This window comes from Phaethon aethereus, assembly GCF_964289735.1.
Source record: "Phaethon aethereus genome assembly, chromosome: 14".
Taxonomy (NCBI): Eukaryota; Metazoa; Chordata; class Aves; order Phaethontiformes; family Phaethontidae; genus Phaethon; species Phaethon aethereus.
The window spans coordinates 18,775,374-18,803,188 of NC_138590.1; the positions used below are offsets into that span (position 1 = coordinate 18,775,374).

General features: G+C 43.3%; 1 protein-coding gene across 1 annotated transcript in view; it reads left to right on the forward strand.

Moving 5' to 3' along the window:
- Positions 1–27,815, forward strand: part of FSTL4 (follistatin like 4) — a gene marked incomplete at its 5' end in the record, with an annotated part of 234,488 nt that overhangs the window by 70,063 nt on the left and 136,610 nt on the right. The window contains one exon of the mRNA XM_082006204.1: positions 924–1,172. Coding sequence (XP_081862330.1) covers positions 924–1,172 — 249 coding nt within the window. The remainder of the gene's footprint in view (positions 1–923; positions 1,173–27,815) is intronic.

Here is a 27,815-nt window from a genome sequence, read left to right on the forward strand (position 1 = left end):
CTGGAACTCTCTTCAGTGAGTATAATGCTAATTACTGCTCTGAGTAGTGGCTTGCTTGGAGGTACCCTGTCCTGTATGAATTATAATAATGTTCTGTTGTAAGCCTTTAAGCGAGGAAACTTCAGAAGCAGAAGATGTTATAGCACAAGGGCAACTTCCTTAGCCGTTTAATAGTATCAAACAGCAGATAAAATGTTCTGAACGTTGCTGTACTATCCAATGAATTCTTAAAAGTAGTAGAAAGTTATTTTTGATTATATGTCGTTATTCAGAGTGTAGGGGTGTAGATACTGATGGTCACTTTTACAGCAAGAAGCTTCTTCCCGTAATATTCCCTTGACTTCAGTGAAAGTCTTTCTTGGGAGTTATTTTTTCCAAAACTCTCAGCAAATGTCTGTCTGGGCTTTCACTGAAACCTATGTGAATTTTAGCCTTGGGGATGTTCTGCTTTTGGCTCACAGAGTGGAAGTTAGACTCCGAATGCAGATACTGGTACAGAAGCTGAAGTGCCAGCACTTAGGGCACTTTGTTGCCTGAAACGAAGCTCCGTGTGGGTTTTGTGGCCAGAGGAGCTATAGGTTTTCAGAATTGCTTCCTGAATGTCGTTGCCAAACTTTGGGCACTGAAATACTCTCTCAGGATTTTATTCTCGGGTATAGTTTCACCAAGGGCTAAAAGGACAAACGGCCCCATGTCCACCACTTTTCAGTACACACTCTTGTTCTGATGAGCGAGAGATGGAGGTCTGGGAGCACAGATGTGAAGACCCTCTCCAAACTGCAGTTGTGCTGCTATTGAAAGTGGGGTGCTTTTTCCTTGGAAACCTTGTAGCTCTTGCTCCTGGAATTGTTGGGTTGCTATACCAGACGAGTACGGTCCGTTAGGAAATACTGCTCACGCTGACTTTTTCTGCTTTTTCCCAGTGCTTTATGGGCAGGATGGCCTGCATGCATCATGTGAGAGGAAGTACTGCGGCCGGGGGAGTAAGTGTGTCATGAGCAAGGACACCAATCAGCCCGAGTGCAGATGCGTAGAAGATTGCAAGTCCAGCTATATGCCCGTGTGTGGATCTGATGGCAAATTTTATGAAAATCACTGTCAACTGCATCAAGCCTCCTGTCTGCAGAGGAAAAAAATCTACATTATCCACAGCAAGGACTGTTTCTTCAAAGGTAGGGCATTGTTAAAAACAGATACTTCTGTAGAACTTTCATTGCTCGTCTTACTGTAATCCTGATAAATGGCCAAATGTTATGTTTTATTTCTAAAAGATAAATTTTTTCAAAGATTATTTATTATAGGACACTGTAGAACATAACACAATGTTTTATGCAGCTATTAAGCCCTAAAGTGTCATCACTACCCAAACTGTAATCAAACTGGGAACGGGTGAATAATTAGCGTCACTGTGTGTATAGTGTGCTGCAGTTGTGCTGCTCAGTACTTTCAACTGCCAGTGTAGTAACTTTTTTACAATCCAATTCTTTTGGTAAGGCTTTGAAGAAGACAAAGGCGTTAAGAAAAAGTATATAGTATTACAAAAAGTTTGTTGCAAAAATGAGAAACAAAAATCTACTTGGGCAAATTACACAGGCAAAGGAAAGGAGCTGTTTAGATGAAATAAGAGGATTGGGAAGTGTACCACCAGAACAGAGTTTTAAATTATTTTAAAGACAGTTCTGCTTACCAGTAGGATGCAGACATCTTCAGCTGTTTTACTGGTTCAGTAGCGAGTTTCATTATCATCATTGTACCACCTCACTAGAAGGATGGTGTCCCGTGTCTTTTCCATTAATGTTTTGTATGCCATGTACCATCCTGTCACAAATCAAGTTGAGGCTGCAGTAGCAGGAGCATGTGATAAAATGCCAGGGAGTGGAAGAAGTCGTAAATTATTTTACTTCTAATGAGAGGTCTTATAAAGGCCTCACCAGAGTATATCTTGAAAACTCATTGTCGGATATGACTCAATATACCTATAGAAAGATTTGAGTGGGTTGTTGCAAATATATCCAGTGACATTTATGTGATCAAATATGAAAATAATTCCTTTATCTTCAGCTCACTGGGCACCTGAGCCCCTGAGGAGCTTGTAGGCTGTATACAGAGCTATCCATCACAGGCCCTCATTTGCTAACACATGTGAGTGCACGATGCTAGAAGAGCCAATTTAAGAAACTGGAGCCCGTTTGAAAAGTCTTAATATATCCTCATGATACCCTTTGGAGATAGAAAAGCATTACCGTTCTTGTGCCTCGGAGGAGGCCCGGAGACCGAGACCAGCCCAAGATTTCCAGAGCTATCTAGGCACTGCTTTGCTCAGCATTGCAGTCCCATTGATTTTGGGGGTCTGGCTGTGGATGAGACGGAGGAGATGGTCAGAGGATTGACTTGTCACAGGCATGCTCTAAATTTACCAAAGCAAGTGATTAGGTCTAGGATCAATAGACCTTGTGTGAAGTTAATGATGGAAAGGGGTCACCTAAAGGCGTATTGGCAGGGACAGCACATGAGCACGTCAAGGTGAAGAGGGATTTTTTGCTCGTCACTTTGAAAAGGAGCGTCTGAAAAGGATGCTTGGGCCTTGCTTCTAGTGCTAGTGTTTCTGCCTCAGGGTATCAAGTGGGATCCGGGCGTGGATCTGGCTCGAAACTGCCTCCACCCCCGAGGAAGATGCGGATGGGGCCACAGCACGAGAAACCTCCCAAAGAAAGGGGGAATGCAGACCTTCATTTCAGAGGTGCTCAGCACCCCCCCGACCCCGCTTGATGCGGTGGGTTTTCTTCTCCTGACTTCGGGCAGGTTTTTGTCACTCTTGTGCATAGCCTCCCTTTTTACAACGATGCTTCTGGCCTGGGTTTTTACTCATTCCTTATTGCATATAGTGTTAAAGAAAATGAGTTCTCATTGCAGTAATCAGTGCCTCTGCAATGGCTGTATTATACCTAATGATACAATGTCATGCTTGAGTACTTTCCTGAAGGGGCCATGAAATGATGTCAGAAAGTAGTAGTTTTGTGTCCCAGTTTAAAGTAACCCTTAAACTCTTGCCATGGAGCACTGCTTAAATCTGCTTTTCAGCAGAACAGCAGCTTTATGGAAGGGAAGAAAGAAAAAAAACCCTCACTCCTCTTACTGCACAAATAAATAAAAAAGTACTTCACACCGCTGTCTGCAGAGATAAAACATAGAAAAAAGTTTACCTTAAGGCAGGGAATAATCCCACAGAATGGGACTCAATAGGAATATTGGGCTTCAGCCTTTGTTTCTGCTATGCAGTTCCTGTGTATCTTCTGTGTTTCTCTTCATTTCTTTATTTTATTCTCCTATTTGTAGATCAAGAATGATAGTGTTTTCTTTTAAATAGAAAATTGTAGTAAGCAATTAAGCTACAGGCTTATAAGCAACATTATAAATGTAACATAAGGTGTAAGACTTTGAATGGAGAAGAATCTTAAAGGTGCAAAATGTATTGTTTTAACTGGATATCAGGTGTACATCTGTCAGTAGGCACATGCTTTCTATTTGTTTTCTATCAAGTAGATGAATTTTTTGAGTACAATTAGACTGATGAGTGGGCTTCTTCACGGTTTTTGTCCCAGCTGACTTCTTCAATTAAGAGTTAAGCCCCTGCGAAGAGCTGAGGGACACTGCAGATCGCATCTGTGTGCTCTGCCAGTTTACCCAGTTATCTGTGACAAACTGGGTGGCCTTAAAGTATGACAGAGATTGAATACTCTGATTCCACTTTGACTGAGCTGAGTCTATCCACAAGTAAACTGACAACAAAGCAAACAGCAAAGATCTTGTTTTCTTTTTGTGTATTTTGGGAAAGGATTTTTTTAAGTCTTTTAATGTGTTCATGACATGTGAAGTGCTTTGTAAATACTAGTGTATAGCAAATACTCATGTGTGACGAGGGGTGTTGCTTGATTTGAGCTACCTCACTGGCATTTTATTCCGTACTAGCATTAGTGGAAGAGAATTTGGCTCTGGGGAAGTGACCAATTTCCAACATGAAATGGTTCCTTGAAACCTTGAGAGTCCAAGAAGTTAAAAAAACTTCAGACACCCAGCTTTCCTCTTGGCATTGTTTGAAATGGATACATATCTCTTTGAGAGCAGTCTGGAAAATCACACAGACCTACTGAGTGAGGGTGGACCACGTGGAGACATTGGCTTTCTGGTATCAGCAAACGTGGGTAGACTACATCAGCGTTGTGTTTGTGAAAGATTTCACGGAGGGTGTTAGTCCGTGCTGCGTGGACTTTGGGCTAAGCTGTCCACCACGCCCGAGGCTTGGGCTGGCAAATGGACATCATGTCCAAGGCGGGAGCGTGTGGAAATGTGGGTGAAGTAATGAGAGGTCCCAGCAGGAGAGATCTCCCCAGGCTTCATCCTGCACTCTCTGGAAGAGCACAGTTTCCCAGTGCTGCCATGCACAAAAATACAAATGCCATCCCTTTTTCTCAGTTGACAAAGGAAATGATAAATAGGTGGAAAACTTCACGTAAGATTTTGGAGCCCAAAGGGAAATACTGCAAAGCAGAAGTCCTACATCCAGAGGTCTCTGGAGAAATATCACTCCTACTCGTAGCTGTTCAAATTCTCCTTGAGCCAGTTGTCTTCATCAGTATGAAACATAGTTTGGTTTTGCCATAGCAAAATGTTCCCTTTAAGACTTCTCTACTATGTAGAGGGTGTTCTGGTTTTATATATTTTCACTGTTTTGTGAGTTTCCGTAGTCATTTGATTTGAGTGTTTGGTGATTTTGGCTAGGTAACAAAATACATGAGGATAAAATGCTTTTGCTCTTTGCCAAAGAGGAGAAGGAAGAAGTTCGTCTTCCCCAAAAGCATTCCCAATACCCGTGAAAACTGGAAAGATATCTGTGCTCATGATGACAATTGTCCCACAGATGTCCAAAATCAGCAGTTGGCCTGGAAACATTCCTATTTGAATAAATGCCTTGGGTAATGTAGCTATATCATTTTAGTGCAGTGATTTGGACTATGCTTTGCTTTCCCATAGCAGCAGTCCCCTTTTTTCCACTTCTTTTTTTTTTTTCTTTCTTTTTCACTTTTTAACCCACTCAGTCTCTCCACTCATTTTTCTCTCATTTTTGGCTGGTGGAAGCTGCGCATACACCACTCAATACAATTTTTCTTCCCTTACCTCCTTCCTTTCTCCAGAAACATCAGAGCAATGAATTTCTCTAGCAGTGTACGTACATTAGAGAAAATCTTTCTGTTTAGAGCTGTGCTTTTTCATTTTCAGGACTTAGGAGTAATTTTTTCACTTTCTTTTTCTCCACTCTTTTCTGCGAGATCAGCAATCGTAAAGCTCCCCTGCATCAGTCAAGCCCCTTTACAGGAAAGCAGCTGTGTTGCTTGCCTGAGCTCATTCCTTATTTTCTCTGGTTGTGACATCCTCCCTTTATCCAGGTGTATTGGGTTTTTTATAAACAGCTCAGCTTTTCTTGCTGGGCTGTATAGCAGCTGGTCAGATTTAGTTTGTGCTCCGGCATGAATTGAATCCAACTTAGTTGATCAAATTCTTGAACTTTCCATTATGTAAATGCACTGTACCTGTGCCGATTATTTTTTTTAGTCAGTCCAACTTAGACTAAAGCTCTAATTTTATGAGATCTGACAGAGTTTTGTGTGGCAACATGGGGCACTATAAAAACATGTTCGTGTCTGGTATTCCAGTCCTGTTATCCTCCTTCCTCCAGTCTCTCCTGAAATGTCAGTAGTAATTTTTTCAATAATTTGGTCCCATTGCTTAAAATATTTTTTTTTTTCCTTTTAGGAAAATACATTACAGTAATTTTCCTCCTTGCAAAAGGACAATTCTTGCCCCATAATAAATCATATTTTTGTACAGAATTTGGAAATAAATCCCTGTGGAAAACCACCTGCCTTCCTCCTTTCTGTCACACACATGATCACACTGCTGGGTTTGAGCCTTTCACTATTACTCAGAACAACATTTCGTACTATGACCCTATATCTGTAGTCCAAAATGTACGTGCCAGTCTGCTGGGGAGTGCGTGCATGTACGCATACGTATGCCAGTGTGTATGTACACTGAAAGAGCGAGAATAACTTGTAATCCCATGACACAAGGGTGCTTGGTGGGACAATGAGAAACGAAGGGGAAAAGCTGAAGCAAGAGGTTCAGCCTGGATGTAAGGAGATGGTTTTCCCATGAGGATGGTTGAGTAGTGGGGCAGGCTGCCCAGGTGCCACCTGCATCTCTGGGGTCTTGCAAGACCTGGCTGGGAACAGCCCTGAGCAACCTGGTCTGACCCTGCACTAAATGTCTAAATGCCCGTATCATCGCAAAATACTACGATTTCATGGCCTAACTGGCATCTTTCATTTTCAGCTTCTCGTATACCTTTCCTTTAGTTTTCAAAAAAGTTTCTTTCTAATTATGGAAAATGATAATTTTCTGCGTGCTGACAGAAAAATTTCTATGCTTGAAAGCAAATAAATTACAGACTTGGGGGAAAAAAAAAACCCAGGCAGGCTAATAACTCGTGCAACGTATCACTGCAGTAATCTCGAGTAGATATGAATTCAGCCTCAGGTGGTGGTGGTGGTTTATTTCCTCTGTACTTCATTTGTTGTCTATGTGTTAGTTCGGTGCTTTGTTACTTCCAGAAGTAATTTGTTCTAAAGAATAGCATTTCAAAACATCTCTGAGAAGGTGTTGAATGTTTTGCTCATTTAGTGGTTGCAAAACAGGCAAACTCTCTCCGTCGGCTGGTTTGCAGACTGCAAAGAAATCTGCTCCATTTAACACTCTATCTTTCCAGCTGGAAAAATCTTGAGTGAGAACTAATGGCAGATTTCCCAGCTGGCAATTAATATTTGCCAGTTTAACTTTGCAGCACTGCTGACAGGCTGCTTCGGTGGCAGCGAGGTGGGAGGTATGCGATTAACCCTCTGGGGAGGAGTCTGGCGTTTTTGATGTGTAGGTCTGGCCTATAATGATCTTTTCATTTTCCAGTGTAAATATATTAGGAGTTTCAAATCTTATAAAGAGAGATAAGTGCTATATATGATGGAGGTATGTAGGTATGTGCTCGCAGTAAAGCTGCTACAGTTCTTGCTGTACTGAATACTCCAGGACTCTGAATACCAAAGGGATTCCTTACTATGCCCATGCAGCTCCTTCCACTGAGTCCCTTGAGGAGGGATCAATTTTACCTGGCTTTTCAGACTGGATTCTCTTAAATGTGATTGACAGCTTAATTCCTTATAAAGAGACTGTATCCATCTTTGGGGTGAATTATAGAAGTTCCATTGATTTTTGTGAGGATGCGAATGTGAGAGGGTCTGCTCCTAGCTTTGGTAATAGGAATTTTGTAGGAGCAGGTCTAAGGTCTTTAAGAGTATTTTCCATTTTAAAAGTCCTTTGCTAGCATTACTGAAATACATGGAAAGGACGGCTTGGCCCTCTAAGAGTCAGTTGTGAAACTCTCCCTGATATAGTCAGGCTTTCACTGGAAATTAAATGCCGATAACAAGAGTGTGGAAAGTTTGAGCATAAGAAAAAATAATCAAAATTCGCAAAGGTCCCAAAGAAATCCCACAAGAAGTCCCCAAAGAAGAAATGAATGTAAGAATTTTTAAATAAAATAAAAAGTCTTTGAGACCTAATACATATTAGTAATAGGAAGCCTTTGCTGAGGACCTCATGGCCATAGTGGTAACCCTACAGGTTCAAAGGAAAGTGGAACTGGAGGACTGTGGCAGATACTAAATTTGAAATAGTCAATGAAAAGATGAATTATGTCCACTGTACCTCCTCAATAGCGGTGCCATTACCTGTGTCTGCTTCGCCAAAAACAAATCTCTATCTCCCTGATGCTGGGACTCTGCATAGGCTGGTGACAGCTTTCAGATAGAGTAGGTAAAGCTGAAATGAGGGAAAACATACCATGGATGAAGCTAGTGGAAAAAGTAGTGTTATCTAAAGCGATCCCTATCCAGTACTCCTGGTGTTTTTATAGCTCAAGTTTGAGGCAATGGCCATTTGGGGAGTGCAGAAGTAACTGTAATGTGGCCTTTTGTTTTTAATATGAAAGTGTGTAAAGTTTGTTTTTTACAACGGTCATGACTGAAGCCCCTGTGAACAGTTTTATTTGGTGACTGTTATCTGTTTCATCCCATTTAAGGACGAGTCCATTAATCTTCTCCAGTTGCTAGTCTTGATGTGTATGGCCGTAATATCTCCTATAAAACCAAACAGCTTCATATCGTGTATCAACTAGTGAGCAAAGGAATTAAAGGATATTTCAGCAGCAGTATTAACATCTTTAAAAAGTCAGAATTATTCTTTCTGATTTCTTTCCCCCATATATTTTGGGGTGTACTGGTTGAACTACAGTCACCAAAGCCCACAGTTAATGACATATGTGGCCTGTCCGCCTTACTGGAGGACAAAGCCAGCATCAGGCACTGTTTGGGAATCCCCGCTCTGCCCGAACCCAAAGGAGGGTGCGACAGATGATTAAGAAAGGGGTTTAAAGAACTGTTTACACATTGAAAATAGAGAAGTTCAGCCTAAAACTTCATGGCATGGAGGAAGACGATGGTGGCATGAGACAGTCTCAGTTTAAAGCATCTGGAGTTGCAGCTTGATATTGTTGAGGGCAGAGAAATGAGAGGCAGCTCATTATTCTCTAGGGCGGTGTCTGCTCAGCCGGCTCAAAGCCTGGCGCTGGCGAATCTTCACTGCAGCGATTTCGGGAAAGCTGGGAGGTGATAATGAAGCTTCTTTTGATGCGTAGCCTTAGCAGCTGTGATGGGGAATGAAAGCGGAGGAAGAAGACAGAGGAGGATGGAGAATCAAAGTAAAGGATGTGGGAAGAGACACGGGGATGTGGCTTGCATTTACCGGTTGGAGTTCCTGTGCAAACTTTGGTATGCCAGGGGATGTTTGTGTCTCATTTTTACCTATTTTTGTGTACTGTTTGCATCTGACACATGCTTGTTTTGATTCAATGGCAGTCTGGACTTGCTGTGTCCACCTCGGTTTTGTTCTTTGCAAATCAGGTTAATAATATTTATTGTACGTTAATTTGGGAGCTTAAACCACAACTAAATATTAAAGAGCCCTATATAGGAAGCATTAAAGAATATTTTTGCTTTTTTTTTAATTTTGTTGAATTCAATATTAGCTCTCACTGTTCTATCAGCAGTTTTCCAAACCGCTCATTTCTGGGCGTTGAATACGCTGGAGAAACGCCTGCAAAGTGGGGCATGATGTTACAAAGTCACGATTAAAAAGTGACACATTTATTGAGCCTCTGCATTGCTGAATCGCCCATAGTCCTGAAAACAGCTTGAATGCTCAAAAGTTACCTGCTTTTTTTCCCCAGATGCCATTAGTCTAATAGAAGATATTGCCTTTCGCTGTAAGCCCTGTGCACATTTTAGTTCTTACACCATCATGGTTGCGCTAATGCTACTGCAATACTTCCACCTCCCCGCCATGTCTTGTTTCTTTTTTGACTCTTCTGGTTTTTTCACAGTAATTTGGAGGATTTCTCATGTGTCACATGTTATGAAAATACAATTGTGTCAAGCTGTGAATTTCAGAAAGCAATTTTCCGAGGGGTGCTCGTGGGAAGGACTGTCCCTCACCCAGTGTCGCTTGGGGCACATGCATGGACAGTGTTTGCGTAGCGAAGTGCTGAGCTAACCAAGCTGCTGGCAAAGCACTCGCTGCCGCCTGCCGTATCCCATTAGCTCTGACTGGAGATAATGGTGAAATTGGTGATCTGAGTATTGGGAAGGACCAAACCTATTTCTGAATGCTCTCTGGCCACGCTCAGCTTTGCATATAGACTCAATCTCTCTCCTAATGAAGGGATATTTAGATTAAAGTTTGATTCAATTGAATTCCTAGAGCTTGTATGAAAAATTAATGGAATCAAACAAGTGTCTACATTCATGGTTTTCCCAGTGGAAGGGAAGGATAACACATGCCACGTGTTATCCAAGTAATTTCAAGTGCAGTGAAATAAATATTGCATAAAAATAGAGAATGAATAGGGTTTTTTATACTTTCTTCTCACCAGGAGAGATCAAGAATTTGTATTACTGTTTTCTGTCTTGGAAAACCTTCAAATTTCAGTGCTGAACTGCAGTAATTTGGCATGATTGGAATGCTCTTTAAGTGCTTCTGCCTAGAAGAGCATCAGGTGGAAACTCAGGATGCTGATTCAAGAGAGAGGGAATTTATATATGTGCAAAATGTCACCTATGGAGAATATACCTTAAATTTCATTTCCTTGTGACCACAAAGAGCAAAATATTTGTCCATGCTGGGAGGTTTACGTGAGAACTGGAGGCAGTGAGGAGGAGGAGGGAGCTTGCATTTGGCTTGGTTGGGCGCAGGTGCCCGAGCCTGGACCTCAGAGCGTGGAGGCACGCATGGAAGCTGCACGCAGATCACTTTATGCGCACAGCGTGGTTAGTTCAGTTGCACGTAAAGAATAGCTTACATTGTGATTTTTCTCCTAGGTCAGGGTTTCTCCCCAGGGCTGGTTGCCTTTCCTGGCAGCCACTGCAATTCTGCAAGAAACCAAGACCCGGTTTGGCATGGAACTGCTGCTGCAAAAAAGGCCAAGTAATTTAAACAGATTTCCAGTGAGCCATTGTTAGAGTGAAAATGAAAACCATGAATGTTTTTTCCCCTAGTAAAAAAAATGCTGGGAATATTCCCTAAAAACTTGGATTTTTTCAGAATCAGGTATGTTAGCTAATGGGTGACCACAGGAATCAGGAGCTGAGCTCTTCAACGCTCATGTGACACTTCTGAAGTTGCCTTAATTTCTCTAAAATTACATAAACTGAATTCAGAGAAAAATTAACAATTTAATTAAAGGCTTCACAAGTCACCTTTTGAGAGGTAATGTGCAGTTTGGTGCCAGGCGACTTTCCGTGGGACAGTTCCAGCTCTGTGCTGTGACAGAGGCCAGCGAAAACCTTAATTTAAAAAAACAAAACCCAACCACAAACAACAAACCCTGACAGAGACCAAGAGATTGCTTTAAAAAGAAAACTGCGAAGTTTAAAAGGTAGAGTTGGGCATTAAAGGTTAAGATGATTAGATCGTGGTAAAGGATGCTGGAAACTGAATGGAGGAAAACAAATGTATAGAATAAATATTAGGGCTAGGGGAGACTCAGGTGAGGAGATTTAGAAGTGCTTTAAAGAGAAAAAGGACTGACATTTGAGAACAGTTGATTAAAAGCTATTCAGCACAAATGCTAATTTTTCTGGGTGCTCAGTATAAAAAAATCTATGGAGCAAATTGAAATTCTGAGTGCTGGGGAATACCAAGAGGCTCGGCACTACAGATTCAATTAAGTGGCTGCAAGGAAAAAAGCCTGTGCAGCTTCCACCAGCCCTCGCTCCCTCCCTGCCTCTGCGCTCTAGGATTTAACAGGTGCTTTTTGCTAATATACTCGTGATGGCTGAATCCTACTGAAGGTGTCATGAAGTCAGAGCAATACTGTTTAAAATAAGCACTTCACCAGAGCTTCACAGCACGAGGTACTGATCAAGCCTTTTGTAATTCCCCAGCTACTTTTTTGCATATCGTATTGAAGCTGTATTCTTGTTGGAGGCACACGGAGTGCCAATGGTGAGGTTATCTGCCTTCCCTGGCCAATGTGAAATGAGACTGTTCCCATGAAGATTAAATCTTGACATAGCGAGCTAGTGAATGATCTGCAGATTTGGTCTGTCTGCTAGTGACTTGAAGGGTCTTTGAGCAGAAATTTTTTTTTTTTTTTTTTTGTGTGAAAAGCTGAGTCACGGAGAGGATTCGTGCCTCATCTCTTCGCCCAGCGCTGATTTGGGTGGTCACTGTGCAGGTACGGGGCTGCAGCATCCAACTGTGGCTCGCTGAGCTGCAGGGACCACTCACTGCTTCACGTGAATTAGCACCGACGCCACTGCTGGCACCTTCCCGTGGGGTCTGCTCCGCTGCTGGAGTGTACATGTAAATCCCATTACCTCTAATTGAGTGGGGATCAATCGCAAATTAAGGAGTAAGAGGAAGGTTTCCAGATGAGATTTAAATGGGAGGCTTTTATTGATAATATTTTGCATTTCCCATCAAAGTGTCCTAGAATGCTTTACAAAGATTAATGAACTACACCTCACAACACCCCTGCATGCCAGGAAAATAGTAATCCACCCATTATAGAGGAGGAATTGCAGTCTAAAAGAGAGCCTGTGATTTTTCGCAGGGTCACAGAAATGACTATCAAAGCTCTTGTTAAATCATCCCAATTCTGGGCGCTCTGTCCCTGTATGATCCCCTGGCATGTGCTGTTTTGCAGGTGTGAAGGAGGGGCACAGACTGGCTGGGGCTACTTACTGCGGAATCCCTGTGCCCAAGCAGGTAGTGGTCAGTAGAGGCGTGATCGCGGTGCGTAATGCCCGTAAGCGTGGAGTTGTGCTGTCCTTGGCCCGCAGGACAGCAGGTTTTTTAAACCCGTCCGGCTGCTGTCCTTGTGTAAAGAGTCGCTCCACGTTCAGGTTTGGGGCCCTGGAAGGGAGAGGAAATATTGCAGTTTTGCAAACGCAGTTGCAGCCTCCTCATCTTGTAAAGATTTTGCCGAACAAAAACATCCCCGCGGTAATGAAAGCATGTGATGGAGAAAACCACAGCTCATTCCTCTTCGTTTTCAGTTAAAATTTCAGAGGAGGAAAGAACCGCATAACGTGCAATGAGAAACTTGCTCGCTTCCAATTATATTTAAATGTAACCTTTGTAGTAAAAAGCCTATTGGTGTGACAAGTCCAAAGGAAGACACTTGTTTTTCTTTTGAGTCAGAGTTGTTTTCAGTGAAAACAGCCTGATGGGCTAAACAACCGTTCCCCTGTAAGAGGTTTGCCATGTGAAATGCATGGGGTTTGACTCTTCCCACAATGACTGCGATCTCCTGTCAGGGCCTGTCAGAGTTTTCCTCTTCGCTCCTTGCTTGCTTTTTGTCTGCCGCACTGGCAATTTAGTTGAGAGTTTAGCAAATGCAGCTGTTTTCCAGGAATAATGAGACATTTTTATTTTTTAAAATTCTTTCTTGGTGGGGTTTTATTTATTTATCCTGCTCATAGGGTTGTGATCAAGATGTAGAAGAGCTCAAGGGAAAGAATTTGAGCACATCCAAAGTAGACGTGGGGCTTTTGCTTTGCAATTAGAGCTCAGGCAGGGCTTTGCCGTAGCAGCATCACCACCTCTCCGCTGTTCTGGCACAGCAGCTCGCCGGGGGGTTACGTGCCGGGCTGGGAGGAGGCGTTGCTGCCCTGGTTCCTCTCTGCGGGGTTAGGGCACGCGCAAGGACCCTGCGGGCGCAGGTCTGTGCTGGGGGCTCTTCGCCGCCGTGACCGCTCTCCCCACCGGAGGTTTTCCAGTAGAAGCCACAATGCTGAATGCCAGGCATTATTATGTTTTTTTTTTCTTTTCCCATTAAATCTAGAGCAAGCCAAGTGCTGTGAAAACATTTGCAGGGGATATTTAGTTGTATTTTTGTATGTAAGCACTTGGCCCTTTAGTTTGCTATTCATGAATATTTTAGCAAATTGGTTTACTAACAGGAATGTTGCCAGGAAGCAAATATTCCTGAATATTTGTAGAAAACCAGATTTAACTTTGTATTTGCAGTTATTTGCTGTGGAAGCCCCATCTTAAAGCTCCTCTGGGAGGACTGACATAGCCACTTAAAGCAAATCTTGTTTGGAAATGTGATTTTCAGTTTCAGTGAGTTTCAGAACCTGCCCATGAATGCACTCAAGGACTGACAGACAGCCAGACCAGCTGTGGATAGTTACCCCTCAGTGTAGCATCTGGGTGCCTTGCAGGTAAACTGGTAGCACTAGCGAAATCTCTTGTGGGCTTGCAGGAGCTGCTGATATTTGGCCTTTTTTTTTTTTTTTTTTGGATCAGAGCTGTGCTCAGGCTCTTCTGAGGGAAAGATTTAGAAATGTAAAGATATTTTTGTTTGGAGTGTCCCATGTCATGCAATGGTTTTGGAACCTTTGGGCTCTGGGTTCTGCTGTGTTCCTCTGGCTTGAGTTGTAAAACAGTCTAAAAGAAAATTGCCACGGAGCTATTTTGGTATGGCCAATGTTTGAGTATTTGTACCTGAATTCTAGAATAACATGGAAAGAAAAGAAAATCAAATGCCATGAATACCCACACAGCTCAAGGGCTCCACGTGAACCTGCTGTGAGCTGTGCAAAAGGCTGTAGCGGTGTGGGACCACAGGGTGGTCATTGTGCGCCCAGGTCCCTCTGGGCAGGGGCATCGGGGTGCTCCTGCACGGGGTTTAGAGATTTCTGTTCGCTCAATGTGGAGGATCATCTCCATCCCCAAGGACTCCGTGCTTGCAGGAGTACAGAGGCATTGCAGCGGTACGTGGTGAGGGAGCTCCTCTTCCCCACGGGCTCGATGCCGTCACATCAGCAAGTTGGCACTTGGGCTGCCTGCATGGGGCAAAGCAGGTTGCAGTAAGGAATACTTACTATTTAGAGCATAAAATCCTGTAAGCTAGAGTCAAGTGGTGGTGTTCAGCTCGTGCGGCACGGCTGCAGCCCTCGTTCGGGGCAGGTTCACGCCGGTGCCACGTGGCTGCTCCGCTGGGCCGGCATCGCCCTCCTGGCGGGGCATCAGTGAGCAGCCTCCGTCCTTTCTGTCCCAGACAGAGCAATCTGTGTTACAAAAGCATCAGGCTGCCAGAGCCCTTGATAATCTGCGGTTTTCTGATGCTGGATGGTTTTCATGCAGTTTTCTCATCTGGCCAGGACCTGGGGCGCGGGGCTGTGGTGGGGAAGTCATGCTCTCCATCCACGGCTTCCCATTACTTTCCCGTTTGTTCTGTATGAAGGTTATCACCAGATTTTATTCTTCACCCTGCTGTAGGCATGTGAGAGATGTGGCCAGTTTCTGAAGAAGATTATTCATAACAATAGTTTTGAAGAAGCGGAAACTGAGGGGTCAACTTATCTAAATGCAGCTGGTACAACTCGGGTAGCATTTTGGAAGAGCTCCGCATCCAATGTGTATGTGAGACGCTCAGCACATCTGGAAAACATCTGTCTTGGACTTGTAATTTGGCATTGGCATTCATGGAGTTACCATAAAACAGGGCCTTGTGGAAAATTTTTAATACTCCTGGACACACTGTGGTTTATTTTAATGGTAAAATAGCTTTCTATATCCAAACAAACTGGCAAAAAATCTTTCTGAAGCTGTTCAGCGTTGAGGAAGTAAAAGGCTCATTAAGGCAAAAACCTCAATTCCTCTGAACCCATGAGGTTTTGGCTGCATTTTTGCTGCAACAGAACTGAAAGATAATTGAAGGCATTTTGTGGCCCCACACTAGCTTTCAGCTGGGTTTATATCTTACATAATGAGTTGGAGAAAATCTGAGTGCAGTTTGGGTTCACTTTAAAAATGCGAACAGGTTGCAGGCTGCAGTTTTGGGCTCATCACTTACAGCTAATTCCTTTGGCTCTTTTAAAACTGAAAGGCTTCATTCTCCTTCGCAAGAGGTGGCGTGGGCCCGGGCAGCGTGCGGGGCCGCTCCAGCCGCAGCAAGATCGTGAGAGCTGTCGGAGCCCTGGCAATTGCATCCCCTTTCTGCCCTGACGGCATTCTTGGCCAATTTTTTGAAAGTCAGATTTTGGCAGTTTCTTAAATTGGTGGCAATTTCCTAGTGGATAGAAATTATTCTAAGGACTTCTTTCTGTGTTTTTAGTAATACTGTTGTCTTGGGTTTTTTTCTTTTCTGCATTGGGCTGAGGCGACTTTCATCATGTTACATGAACAGACATTTGGCTGGTTTTTTTCTTTTTTTTTTTTTTCCTTCGATCTGTTTGCAGAACATGGGCTCTGGAGCAGAGTAGGCCACATTTATCTGCTTAACACTTCCCTGCATTCACCTTTGTTTTGGAGGCTCCAAAAAAGATCAAGAATTGGAGAAGTGTTTAAGAAATGCATCATTACCCTGTTCAATATTGTTATGGCTGTGAAAGTGGATCTAGTGTGTAATGGCATCCGATCTGTATTGTCTTATCTAGACCACTGAAAGTCTGTGGTAACCTAAGCTCTGGGAATGAAGTAATCTTATTTTTCCTGACACTAATATACATAAAATACTAACAGTTACCCCAAAAGAACACTTGCCAATGGGAACCTAACTTAAAGGCGAGGCTTGAATCCCCAAATCTTGTCTGCTTGCTCCTCAGAAAGACTCCAGAAAAAGCCGTTGTCTCCAACCAGGAGCCGGAGAACTCTGACATTTCAAAGTAATCAGGTAGAATTACTGCATCTCTAGATAGATCTTTAACCTATGTACTGACATTTCGTTCACATCGTCTCATAACATCCATTGGATCAGAAAATAGCCTAGAGCCACATCTGCAAAATGCTTCATGAAGTGTTTTGATCTGGGAAGGCAAAGTCTTTGTATAAGTTTCTTACGGAATATCCTGTATCTTTTGCAGGAGGTTTTTTATTATTATTATTTCTGTGTTTTTTCCCCCATTTATTTAAACTTCTAATGTTCTCCTCCTTTTGGTCACCTGGCAAACAGTTACATACTGTTGGTGCCTGGCAATAGGCTGCCGTGTTCTTTGAGGGGATTTTCTCAGTCGAGCATAAACTGGAGTCAGCCCATAAGAACTACCGAGAACCTGACTTGGGTAGTGTTTTAGCTGCATTTCAGATGTGTGGCTCCGTAGAGGGGCTTGTCAGACAGGAAGGAGAGCTCAGGGTTGCTGCCAGGCAGGAATGAGAAACCACAAATGTAAGTAGGGATTAAAAAAAAAATCAGTGTGGGGTGGAGGAGAGCATTGTCAGTGGCAGCGTCAGGTCGCTCGGGCTCCTCCTCGGCTGTATCCCGCAACGCACGGACAGCGGTACCGAGCCTTGTCGCTGCTGCGCGGTCTCGGGCAGGATGACCATCGTCCAGGGCCCAAATGGGACTGGGAAGAGCCTGGGGCCAACGCGGGCGCTGCGCATACAGAGGCGCATGGTGCACAACCGTGGGTTTAGCAGCCACCCCCCTGCGTCCTGCCCCTCCTCAAGTTTCAGTGCTCAAAATCCAGGGGAAAAAAAACACCGTGGCTTTACCCAAGTTCAGAAGAACACCTGATGGCAAAATATATCTGCAGTCGATAAGTTAAAAGGAAATGTGAATAGAATTGTGAATGTTTGTTGGTTCTGGTTGTTTTTTAAAGGAATATCAATATTGAGTTGAAATGCAGGAAGAGCATTTTGTAAGGGCATTGAAAATTATATTCAAACTCTGTAGATGGCTGTAACTAGTTATATGGTTTTTGGCAGTAGAAGGGATAATCTCTGTAGGCTGCTATGACTGCAGTTACAGAGTTGGAAAACCTTCTAAAAACTCTTGTTCTAAGGAAAGTTAAAAAAAGTCTAACTTAGTGTGTTGAAGAAAATACTTGAAACTATTTTAGAAATGATGTTCGAACTTAGTCTTGGGCTGAATTAGCTTTTGAGTGAGTAGGTGTTGTCTAAAGCTGAGCCAAGTGAGGTTTATCCCTATTGAGACATTTCAAATACTGAACAAGCAGCAGACTTACCATAGAAATGGATTTGTAGATAAGTCCTGCCTTTATATGCTGTATGACATGTGTGTTTCTAAGGCACATGTTAGCACCTGAGTTAATCTTTGTTTAAAGTTTTTTTTTAAATGCTTAGCATTGACATGAACCTGAGATCAGTGGTAAATAACATAGAGTGAGGAAGCTCCTGAGCATGGTGGTCTTAAGTTTTACTTTCATTATTGCATTGGCTTGGTATTTGTTACGGTAGGGGAAAAAACCAACTCCATGAATGTTGCATAACAAAAAACATAGAATAAGTAAAATATTAGCTGTCCATTTATTGCCATTATATTTCCACTGGCAGTTTACAGTTATCTTTGATCAGGAAAGCATGAGCCTCAGTGATGAAAATTGTTTATTATTAATAGAGGCTATTTGTAGGAATTTAGCACCTGTAACAGGTAGAAACGGGAAGGTTTTTTTTCCTGTGTCTTAGCACCATGAATTCTCCCCGGATTGTAATAGCAGTGAGGAGCCGTAAGGATGACTGATGACCTGAGCAGGTTTTTGTCAAGCGTCACAGCTCCCTGCTCACACTGACTCTGTAAAAAGTCACTTTGCCACAGTCTTCACTTCGTGCTGCTGATCGATACAGCAAAAGGTACAGGTAAATGGAAAAATAGATTTTGTTAGCGTAAAACAGGGAGGAGTATTGACATGCCCTTTTTTTCAGGCTGATTTACACTTTTCTGTATATTGGTCATGCGATCAGGGAACTTCTCAGCAGTTTTGATCTCAGGGGCCTTCGGTTTCGATCCAAGGGATCCGGGATGAAGTCCAGGGGTCCGGCGTGGATCTGGCTGCAAGATGGACAGCCTGGTAGGCAGGTGGCATTGGGCATGCAGCCCAAGGCATGAAATAAAAATAAAGCAGGCTGTTTATTTTCTGCCTGGGCATTACTGGCTCATTTTTAGCAGACAGTTTTGAAGAAGTTATGATTAATTGGGTATTTTAATTAGCTGTTAAATAGTTCCCTACTTGATTAATCTAATTACTTTTTCTTTGTTTATGCTTTCTTCATTCAAGGGAGAGCCTGTGTCAGTGCTGATTGCTGCCTCCCAGGTCTGCCTGTACCACTGGAGAAAATCCATGGGAACGGGCTCTCCCTTCTGCTTCCTTGTTTTTATTTTCAATTCTTTGTGTGGCTTTCTGAATGACGATTTTTTTTTATTTATGAATCTACTTCTATGCATCAGCTTGAAAAAAAGAGTTTCCCAGAGCTGAGTGATGCAAGCCCTTGCACACTTCCATGTTTAAACCTACCAGCAAGCTAAAACAGGCTCTTCTGTGCAGATTTTTATCCCTATTGCGCTCTGATGGCCTGAGGGCACCCAAGGGCTTTTGTACCATGACTGGTTTTCTGTGGATGCAGTTCCCGGGTGTGGTGGTCAAATGCTCCAAATGGTCACCAGCACCAGGAGACACTCTGTCCAGAGTCTCCTTGCTTCTGCTGAACCAAGGAAACGCTGAGAAGATGCTGTGCTTGGGTGCAAAACAAGTCAGAGGCTGGGGCAGAAGAAGCCTGAGTATCATTTGAAGATCTGCACCTTGTCCTCTTAGCAAATCATCCTCCAAAGAAAACCCTTCAGTTATTCTTGGTTTTAAAAAGGCCTAGACTTGCCCACAGGAGGAGTTCGAATGGCTGATCCAGGAGAAATTAGCCTGTGTGAAATGGGGTTAGTTTTGGAGACTGGGATGAGGGATGCTGCAGAGGTGATTTGTAAGCCTAAGGTCTTCCAGCAAACCATCAGCAAACCCCTGGTCCCAGCAGCACTGTGTCACTCTGCCCTCTCCTGCAGCCCCCTCAAAACAGTCTGTTCCAGTGGATGATCCTGTGATTCTGGGCAGAGACATCCAGCCTGGGACAAGCCTGGAGAGAAGGTGGCAGAAAACGGCATCCCCAACCAGCCGCGATCTCGGAGCAGTTTTGATTGCACTTGCAGGCTCCCGTGGTGCCAAGCACTTCAACTGCTCACCTCCAGTTGGTAATGCTACTGTGCAGGTGGGGAAAAAAGTCTATGGAAAGCTCTTAGGGAAGGCTGGGGTTATGAAGCTTGTCTAGATATCATCTGAGTATGAAAAATTAATTTAGGTACTTACAGTCCTTCAGCTGAACTCTGTTCAATATGTTTTATGGTTTTATATGTTGCAAAATTCAGCAGTGTGTGATGAAATCTGCAGTAACAACTAAAAAAGCTTCACCTTCCCTCTAAAAGTTACTTTTCACATACTGTCCCCTGCATCGCTGTTGTCCTGCGGGGCACAAGGATGAGCCGGGTAAATGTTGGCTGCGCTATTGCCCAGACCATAGGGGTGCCCTGTGGCCAACGCTCCTGTCTTGCGCAGCAGGTGTGTCCTCATCCCTGTTCTGGTAGTGCTTTACCCCGGGGAGTCCTGCCCCTTGCTAGAGCCCTCTGCCAGCTCCGCTTATCCTCTCATTTTGTAGACTCTTGCAGAACCGTGTGACAAAATTCGCTCCAAGAAGGTCATGTCTTCTCCATTAAAGTGTCCAAGAGCATCATCTCTTTCTTTCATGTCTCTCTGCTGTGTATCCTGGGGCCATCTGGAAGATGCTTCCCATCCCACTTCTCAGGTCCTCTGTTGCCTCCATACATCTCAGTTTCCATGCACTACTGGAGATTGCATTTCCATTTCTTCTTGGAGCTGTTTGGTCTGTCTTTCCAGATGGTCTTCTGCTATTTTAATACTTTTTGTAATGAAAATGCCAAGCTCTTTGAATACTGTGCATTAGTGTAGAAATTATTAAAGTAGCCCAGCACTGATCAATAATAACTGATATGGAGTGGTCATAGGCATGCTATGTAGTTGGCTATTACTGTTAGACAAGGGTTTTAATCCTCAACTAAACAGGGAACATTTAGGAGAATGTACTACTGGGAGACTGTATGCAGGTGAGGTACTGATGTTCAGAATTTCAATAAAGTATTAAATCCCTTTTAAGCCATAAAAAATTAAAAAGTTTATGGACAGCAACTCATACCTTTTAATTTTAGTTCCGTGAAGTAATTTCCCCCTCAAAACACCACTGTAAATTAATACCTCAGTAATAAAGTCTGTCATTTTAAAACAAAATAAAACTAAAATACTTGAAGTATCTAAAATACGATTGAAAATTTTTGGAAAAATGCAGTTTATAAAAAAAAAATTCTCAGCTCGGAAGATTTGAGTTGATGCAAGAAGGGATTCTCTGCATGAATCAGCTGTAATAATTTTTAAATAATCACTGTTAACACTTTTGGTGACTAAGCACACGCTGGCATATGGTATGTCAGCATGAAGTGCTGATTTAGAGTTTGATATTATATACCGGTTTTCAAACTGTTAGTTATAAACTAGAAGAAGCTGTGTATAAGCAGACAGGTGGCAAGTATTCAGCAGCTTGGCGGGCAGGTGGGATGCAGCGCGTGCAGCTCGTGATGGAAAACCCGTGCTTTTCCTGCTACTTCATCGGCCTCTCTTCCACATCTCCACATTTTTTCATCTCTTTTGCCACTGGTTATTTCCCAGCATCTTGTGCTTTGGTGGAGGAGCTCCGGTGTCCCCAGCCCAGTGGGAACTTCGAGGCACCCTTGGCATTGTTGCACTTCTTTGGGGCAGAAGTTGAAATTTCCTTATTTTTGGGGCAAGGGAGCGGGAGAAGGAATCACAGTCTCCTTTTATGCCAATGAAAAGACTTCTAAAAGTTGCAGGTGAGCATTGCAGACCAACCCTGTAAATTTTGCTGCTCAGAATGTGTCTTCCCACATGAGTTAGAAAGCTTGCACACTTGAATAACCACCTTTAGTACCTTTTGTGTAATTTCTTTATGTGACAGTTGCAGCCGAAGATGCTGTCTTCTGGAGCTTTAGTAGCCAACTTTTGAAAAGAAAATACTGGCATTTTTCCCAAATTTCTGCCGTCTGTTGGGGACAGCCTTAAAAAGTACAAACTTGCACCTACTCTGTGAAAAATTTCCAGGTAGGAAAACCCCGGTCGTATAGAGAATGTGTGCAAAGTGATGCCATATAGTGCAACATGTTATATGCTACTACTTACTGAGAAGGACAGCTTCCAGTTGGCTCAAACCTACAGATAGGTTTGAGCACAGCCCCCATGGATGATGTACAAGTATCTCGGGTCACTTTGGGTCCTTCAGGGTTTACCTGTACAGAAACAATTTTCAGAAACAAATTTAGCGAAATCACTTCATCTACCAGAAGACTCATCCAAGATGCTTGGAATGGAGAAGGAAGAGGAGCCAACATGGAGCATTATTTCCACTTTGTCGCAAGCTGTTGATGATGAAGCTGTCATCCAAAAAAGAAATAGTCCCACCCTGGTGTAATTAATGTGGCCTCGACTTCTTTCTCATTAGCAAGAGGCACTCATTTTTCTTGTGGTCAGGGCATGTGTATATGAAGAAGGGCATCACGAGTACTTCGCTGTATCTGTTTGCATGCGCAGCTCTCCAAACAGCACAGTGCTTGTGAAGTTCCAGTGAATTCAGGTGAGTTTGTACCACAAAGCCATGAGAAACTGCATCGAGGATGAAGTGGAAAAGCAGAGGCTATCTGATAAAACTTCTGGTTAGAGAGGACAGCATGTAGCCAGCTTTGTGGTAGTTTAAGAAAAAGTTCCCCCCTCCCCCCCCTTTTTTTTTTTTTCCCTTAAACTCAAGATGCTGCTTTTTTTTTCTGGGGAAGCTTAACAATAGAACTGTGCTGACTCTTGAGCAACAAGAAATACAATCTGTGATGAGAGGAAGAGTTGAAGACTTCTCAGCTGGAAGCAAAGCTCCTTGCCAGGCTCACCACAGCAAAACTTGCCCGTGCTCAGCAAGCAACAGAAGATGTTTGACTGCTGTTGAAAGCAGCCAAGCAAGGCTGCGCGGAGCCTCGGGAGAGGTGGGTGGTGGCAGCCGGAGCTGCGTACGGGGGAAAACCCAGAGCTCAACTGCAGGCTGCTGGGAAATAGCAGGTACCAGCTGTCAAGCTCAGGCATCAAAGTCCACCCGTGTCTCGCAACAGGCACGTGCTCGGGGACAGGGAAGCTGGTGCCTGCCCTGGCACTCTCTCAGGGGCGGCAGGAAGGGTGAACCTGGCGTTGGTGATAGTGCAGTGGTTTTGCTTAGACTCAGGCCTTCAAAATACCGAAGGGGAGACTGCTGCCTTGCTTCTAGCCACGTTTGTCTCTAATTTCGATGTCATGGGAGATCCTGTCCACTGAAGGGAAGCATCTTGGCTGGATAAGCCTGAGGGTGTTTGCCAGGTCCGTACCACAGGGGCAGAAGGAGAGGATTTTCCCATGGCCAGTTGCTGTTAGGTGAGGAGGTGTGCAGGGCAAGAGTAGGGTGTTATAGAAGATGATGCTTTAATACTTCCTCAGGAGGTTTTTTTTTAATTTTATTTTACTCAGGAGGAGTATTTTTTTTCTATGTAGATCATCTATTGCACACGCAAACTGATTGCACCCAAAATTTTATATATGTAACCCTTGTAGGAATCTCAGATGCTGTTTTTGAGCATGTGTTTTAAAGACACCATAGACTAAGAGGGGAGTGAGGCCATACAAGTAAATATATTTTTATGTACTGTAGCAATGTAGGTTTTTCATTGTGATTGGTCTTTAGGGGCCTCGTACAACTTTTGCTGAAGTCGGGATTTAATTTTTTGCTTTTTGTATTTTATTATGTCTCAATTAAGCCTTAATTGTTGATGCTTTCAACAATTGCACTGTGATAAATACATGAAAAAGTGAAGGTAAATATAACTTAGAAAATGAAGTGTGTGTTTGTGTAAAACGTGTGCTCATACCTTGTAGTCAAATTTACATTTTTAAGTAGCTGCTTTTAAACACTGTCTGCAGCAATCCATTAATATTATATAGATAAATCTTTATCTTCAGACCAGATTCACATGTGGAAATAGCCAAATATATTCTTAATACAAAGTAACTTTACAGGGTCATGCACTCTATCTAATGCCTTGTCATTTTAATGAATTCTCATTTAATTGCTCATATCCCACAGCTGAAAGCAGTTTTTCCTCATTCTTCTGAGGACTTGTTGCTACCATAAAATATTGGCTGGGGGTTGTAGCCGAAGCTAAAACAATTTGCCCAGCCTTTTCGCTGTGTTTGGAGTGGGACTACAGCCACTGAGGTTTGCAGCAAAGCTCTAGCAAAGCAAGCTGCCTGCTGGGGTTGTGGGCTGGTCCTGAGGCTGCACGCAGGGCAGGTCGGGTGCTCACAGAGGACCCCCCGTGTTCTGCACCCTGAGTCGCCTACGGCCTGAGAAAAGGCAGGTGGTGCACCATTTTTTGCTCTGGAAATCAATACCATATGCACAGTAAACTCAGAATGGTAATAATTCCCAATATCTCTGGAAGGCTCAACATCGCAATGAAGCTTTGCCAGCTGGCTGTGTAGGCTTGTCCCAAATCAGCCTCTGTTAAAAGGGAATCGTTAGGCAGGAGTAAGTTGTCCTGGAGGGAGCTTAGTGGAAGGAGGTGGGCAGTCTGGGGAGTGGTTGGCTTTCAAATACACCGATGGGTCTTGGTAGCTCTCCCCAAATTCTTGTGGATGCTTCAGTACTTTCTCAGCTTGAGCTAGCGTATCTCTTACCTACGCTTGTCCGTTGGAAGGGTAGGCCCAAGAGGCAGGTTGCCACACGGAGGAAGGGCAGGGTTTTAGGTCTGAGTGGCCCCTGTGTGTTCCCAGGGTATAGCAGGAGCGGAGGCTCCCTGCTGGGTTTGCCCACTGAACACGAGGAGTCGAACGTTTCTGCTGATGAGCTTTGGGTTTCTCTCAGTGCCCAGATAACTACTCTGCAGATAGTCGAGGGATTTCGAAGCTGTGGCTGTGCTCACCATTGGCACTGGGAGAGTCAGTTGATGGGTGCAAGGATGAAAGTAAATAGTTATAGATGGTGTTTGCTTAAGATTTTGATAGCTTGTAGTAAAATCTTACCAGCAACTCGTTGCACGTCAGGTCTTAAACTGCTTGTGAAATAAATATAACTGACAGATCTGCAAGTAGCAATGCACAGTTTGTACACAGAATATTTTTCATTCAAAGCAACTTGGGTAAAAATAGATTAAGCGTTCCGAGTGCCAGACTGCATACCTTGCGTGCGAAGGATGAGGGACATACGTCCTAATATATTTTGTATGGCAGTCACTCAGACACTTCTCCACGCTGATAATGAAAACAAAGTGACCAAATTTGATTTGAGATCTGAAAATGGGGAAAGTGATACAGCAGCTGAAGTGTATCATTTACCTTAGGAAGTCTCCTCGCTTGGATTTCCAGTGGAAGGTTAGCAATAGAAAACACCTCCCAGTCTTCAGCTGAACCCCCCTGGTACGAGGAGATGGAGGGATCTCCCCAGGGCTGCAGGGCAGTTAGCCTTTAATTTCACCAGCATGACATGCCTTCATCTCGGGGAATTCCCCTGGTAAAACACACAGCTCCATGTGACAAACTGGTTTTTCATCTTTTTTTTTTTACCATACTCTTATGTTTTCTTTAAAGAGATGAAGGTGCGTCGCCCGGCCCCAGCTGTCCTGCGCTGCTGGGTTGCAATGTTGTGTTATTTCCACGGACGGGGGGGTTGTTCTTGGCTGCTGGGGGCTTGAGCTGAAAACCAGCTGTGTTTTCTGCTGTTGATCTGTTGGTCATCTTCTTGGAACCTGGGGTGAAGTGTGGTATCTGTTAATGAGAGCTTGTCATTAATGCTGACATTACTAGAATGCCTTATTCCTAATTCAGTAGGTGTTGCTTTGGATACATAATAGAAAAAGGGAAGCTATACTGCGGCTCAAAATACTCCAGAATGGTGTCTTTATGGCTCTTGTTACGCTTGATGGTTGTGGTTTGCTTTTTGCTGGGAAAAATGTTCTTTCTGTTGTATTTTATGAAGAATTGGTGACATCTGGTGATCACATATATTGAGCCCTCTCAAGATTGCCGACAAAAATAAACCTTTTAGTAACAAAGATTTGTCTCGCGGCGCATCTAGGAGAGCGACTGCAATTAGCACGTAATCCCTACCCGCTGCGCTGCTTGGGGAAACATTCAGAACCGGCGTCAGAGTAAATATTCTGTTTTCAGCATCTTACAAAACGAAAAAGGTTGTTCCTTGGCTCTTAGGTCTAATTGAATAAGGGCCTATCCAAATGAAAAGGGCAGCGGTGATGCTCGGGTCCCTGCGAGACGGGCACACGGAGCTCCCGTTAATGTCAGAGGGGGAGTTGTTTGCAGGATCGATATCGACTATGTCTTAAGTTAAATGCATTTATATTTGTGGGCAGTGCGTGCAGGCTGTTTTACTTCAGGGTTTTGTCATTCGTCTTTGAAGTATAATAACCCAAAAAGTGAAAGAATTAAAAAGCTGGCTTGGAGTGCTGCAGTGCATCGATCAGGAATTGATAGGGTGGGGGAATGTTTTACCTGCTCCACCCGCGTTATGCACGTAGTGCTGGTCTTCCCAGCTGGCATCGAAGCGCCCGGAGCATGCGGGAGCGTGCTGGCAGCAGGCAGAGGGGCTTTTATAGGATGATCTGCATCGTTTGTCTCCTCTTTTTTTTTTTTTTAATCAACATCCAAACTATTAATACCTTTTTTTGGTACTTTTTAATGTGGGGAAGGCTGGTTTGCTGCAGCTTGTTATGTGAATCTGAACAGTAAGGTAACTCAGAGGTGGTTTTTAATATCTTTTAAGTGGAAAAAAGATGTTGTCTTGATCGTCAAACTTTGCCTGGTTTTCCTGATAGCATGAACAGACGTAGTTTTTATGTGTTGCCTTTGTTTGCAAAGTAAAGTAGAATATCAAAATTGAGTTTTCAGAGCACTTGAAGTTACTTTGACCTTGTAAAATGTTTTGTGATAGCTTGAGAATTTGACTACAATATTTTTTTTTTTTGGACATGGTTTTATTTAATGAAATTCATGCGTACGTCACAAGTCTGATAATTATTTTTTTTTAAAGAGTAACCTTGCTTATAAAACCCTATAATTTTATTTAAAAAAAAACTTTGAAGACAATTAGTATCTATGGGTTAATTAAAATACTTAATTGAAAATTCAGAGTATGCTGTGAATGACTCCTTGTCTCTAGCTGTCCTCTGCCTTAGAGCTGTCTTATTTTTTTAAACAAAAAAAAATTAGCATTCAGAAAAAGAAAAAAAACCCTCAAGTAAATACCACCCACTTTGCACAAAGCTAGTTTTATTGAAGAGATTTGGGTGCTTCAGTTCATTAAATGTGAGCACTAAAGTTGGGTAAAAAGAGGCATATGATGCATTTCGCAGGAAACAGTTTTAACTTGACCCTGCGTGCAGCATCACGTGTGTTCCTAGTGTGGGGGAGACGGCAGCTTTTTGGGTGCCTCGTATGGAGCCGACCTGCGGCTGCTTTCAGTGAATGTGAAGCTCTGGAAAAAAAACTTTGGTCAGATTTATTTTTAAGAAAGATCCCTCCAGACTGTCTGCGTTGTGCAAGCCTAAAGCCTGCCTCCATAATCCCTGGAGAAGCCACAGGCTCTCGTGAGAAAAGTGAGACCTGAAACACAGAACTAATGGCCACGGTAGCATTTCTTTTATTTCTTTGATCAAGGTCTGCTCTTGCTATTCAGTTTGGTAGCCTTTTTGAAAACAGCGTCTTTCTAATAAAAATTAATTCTTTTTCTTTTCTGTCTGCGTGACTTTCTCTTTCCAATCCTATGAATAGATAATTGAAGGAAGAGGCTCGGTGTTAGCCCTGGCCAACCCATTGTTGTGTTGTGGTGCCACAAAGAGATGAAGCTATTGATGATATCTCTGGAATAAGTGAAAAACAAAGCAATAGCTGGCTCCTAGCAGACACGGGGTAACGCACATGCCGATAGGGAAAGGAATCCTTGTGGGCTTCTCATCTCGCTGGTTTGCTGGGGGGATACCAGTGCAAGCAACAGCTTTGAAGCAACGGTCCCTTAACTCCTGCTTTGCTCTCTACACTTAGGCGGGACTCGGAGTTGTGAGACCTTGGGGTGGAGTTTCTCAATATAGGGTAGTCCTCAATGTCTTCCTAATGTTGTGGGCTGTTTAAACCTGGTTTGCAAAAACTGGACGCTGATGCAGGGTGCTCTGTGCTGGTTACCTGTTCTCTCTAACATGT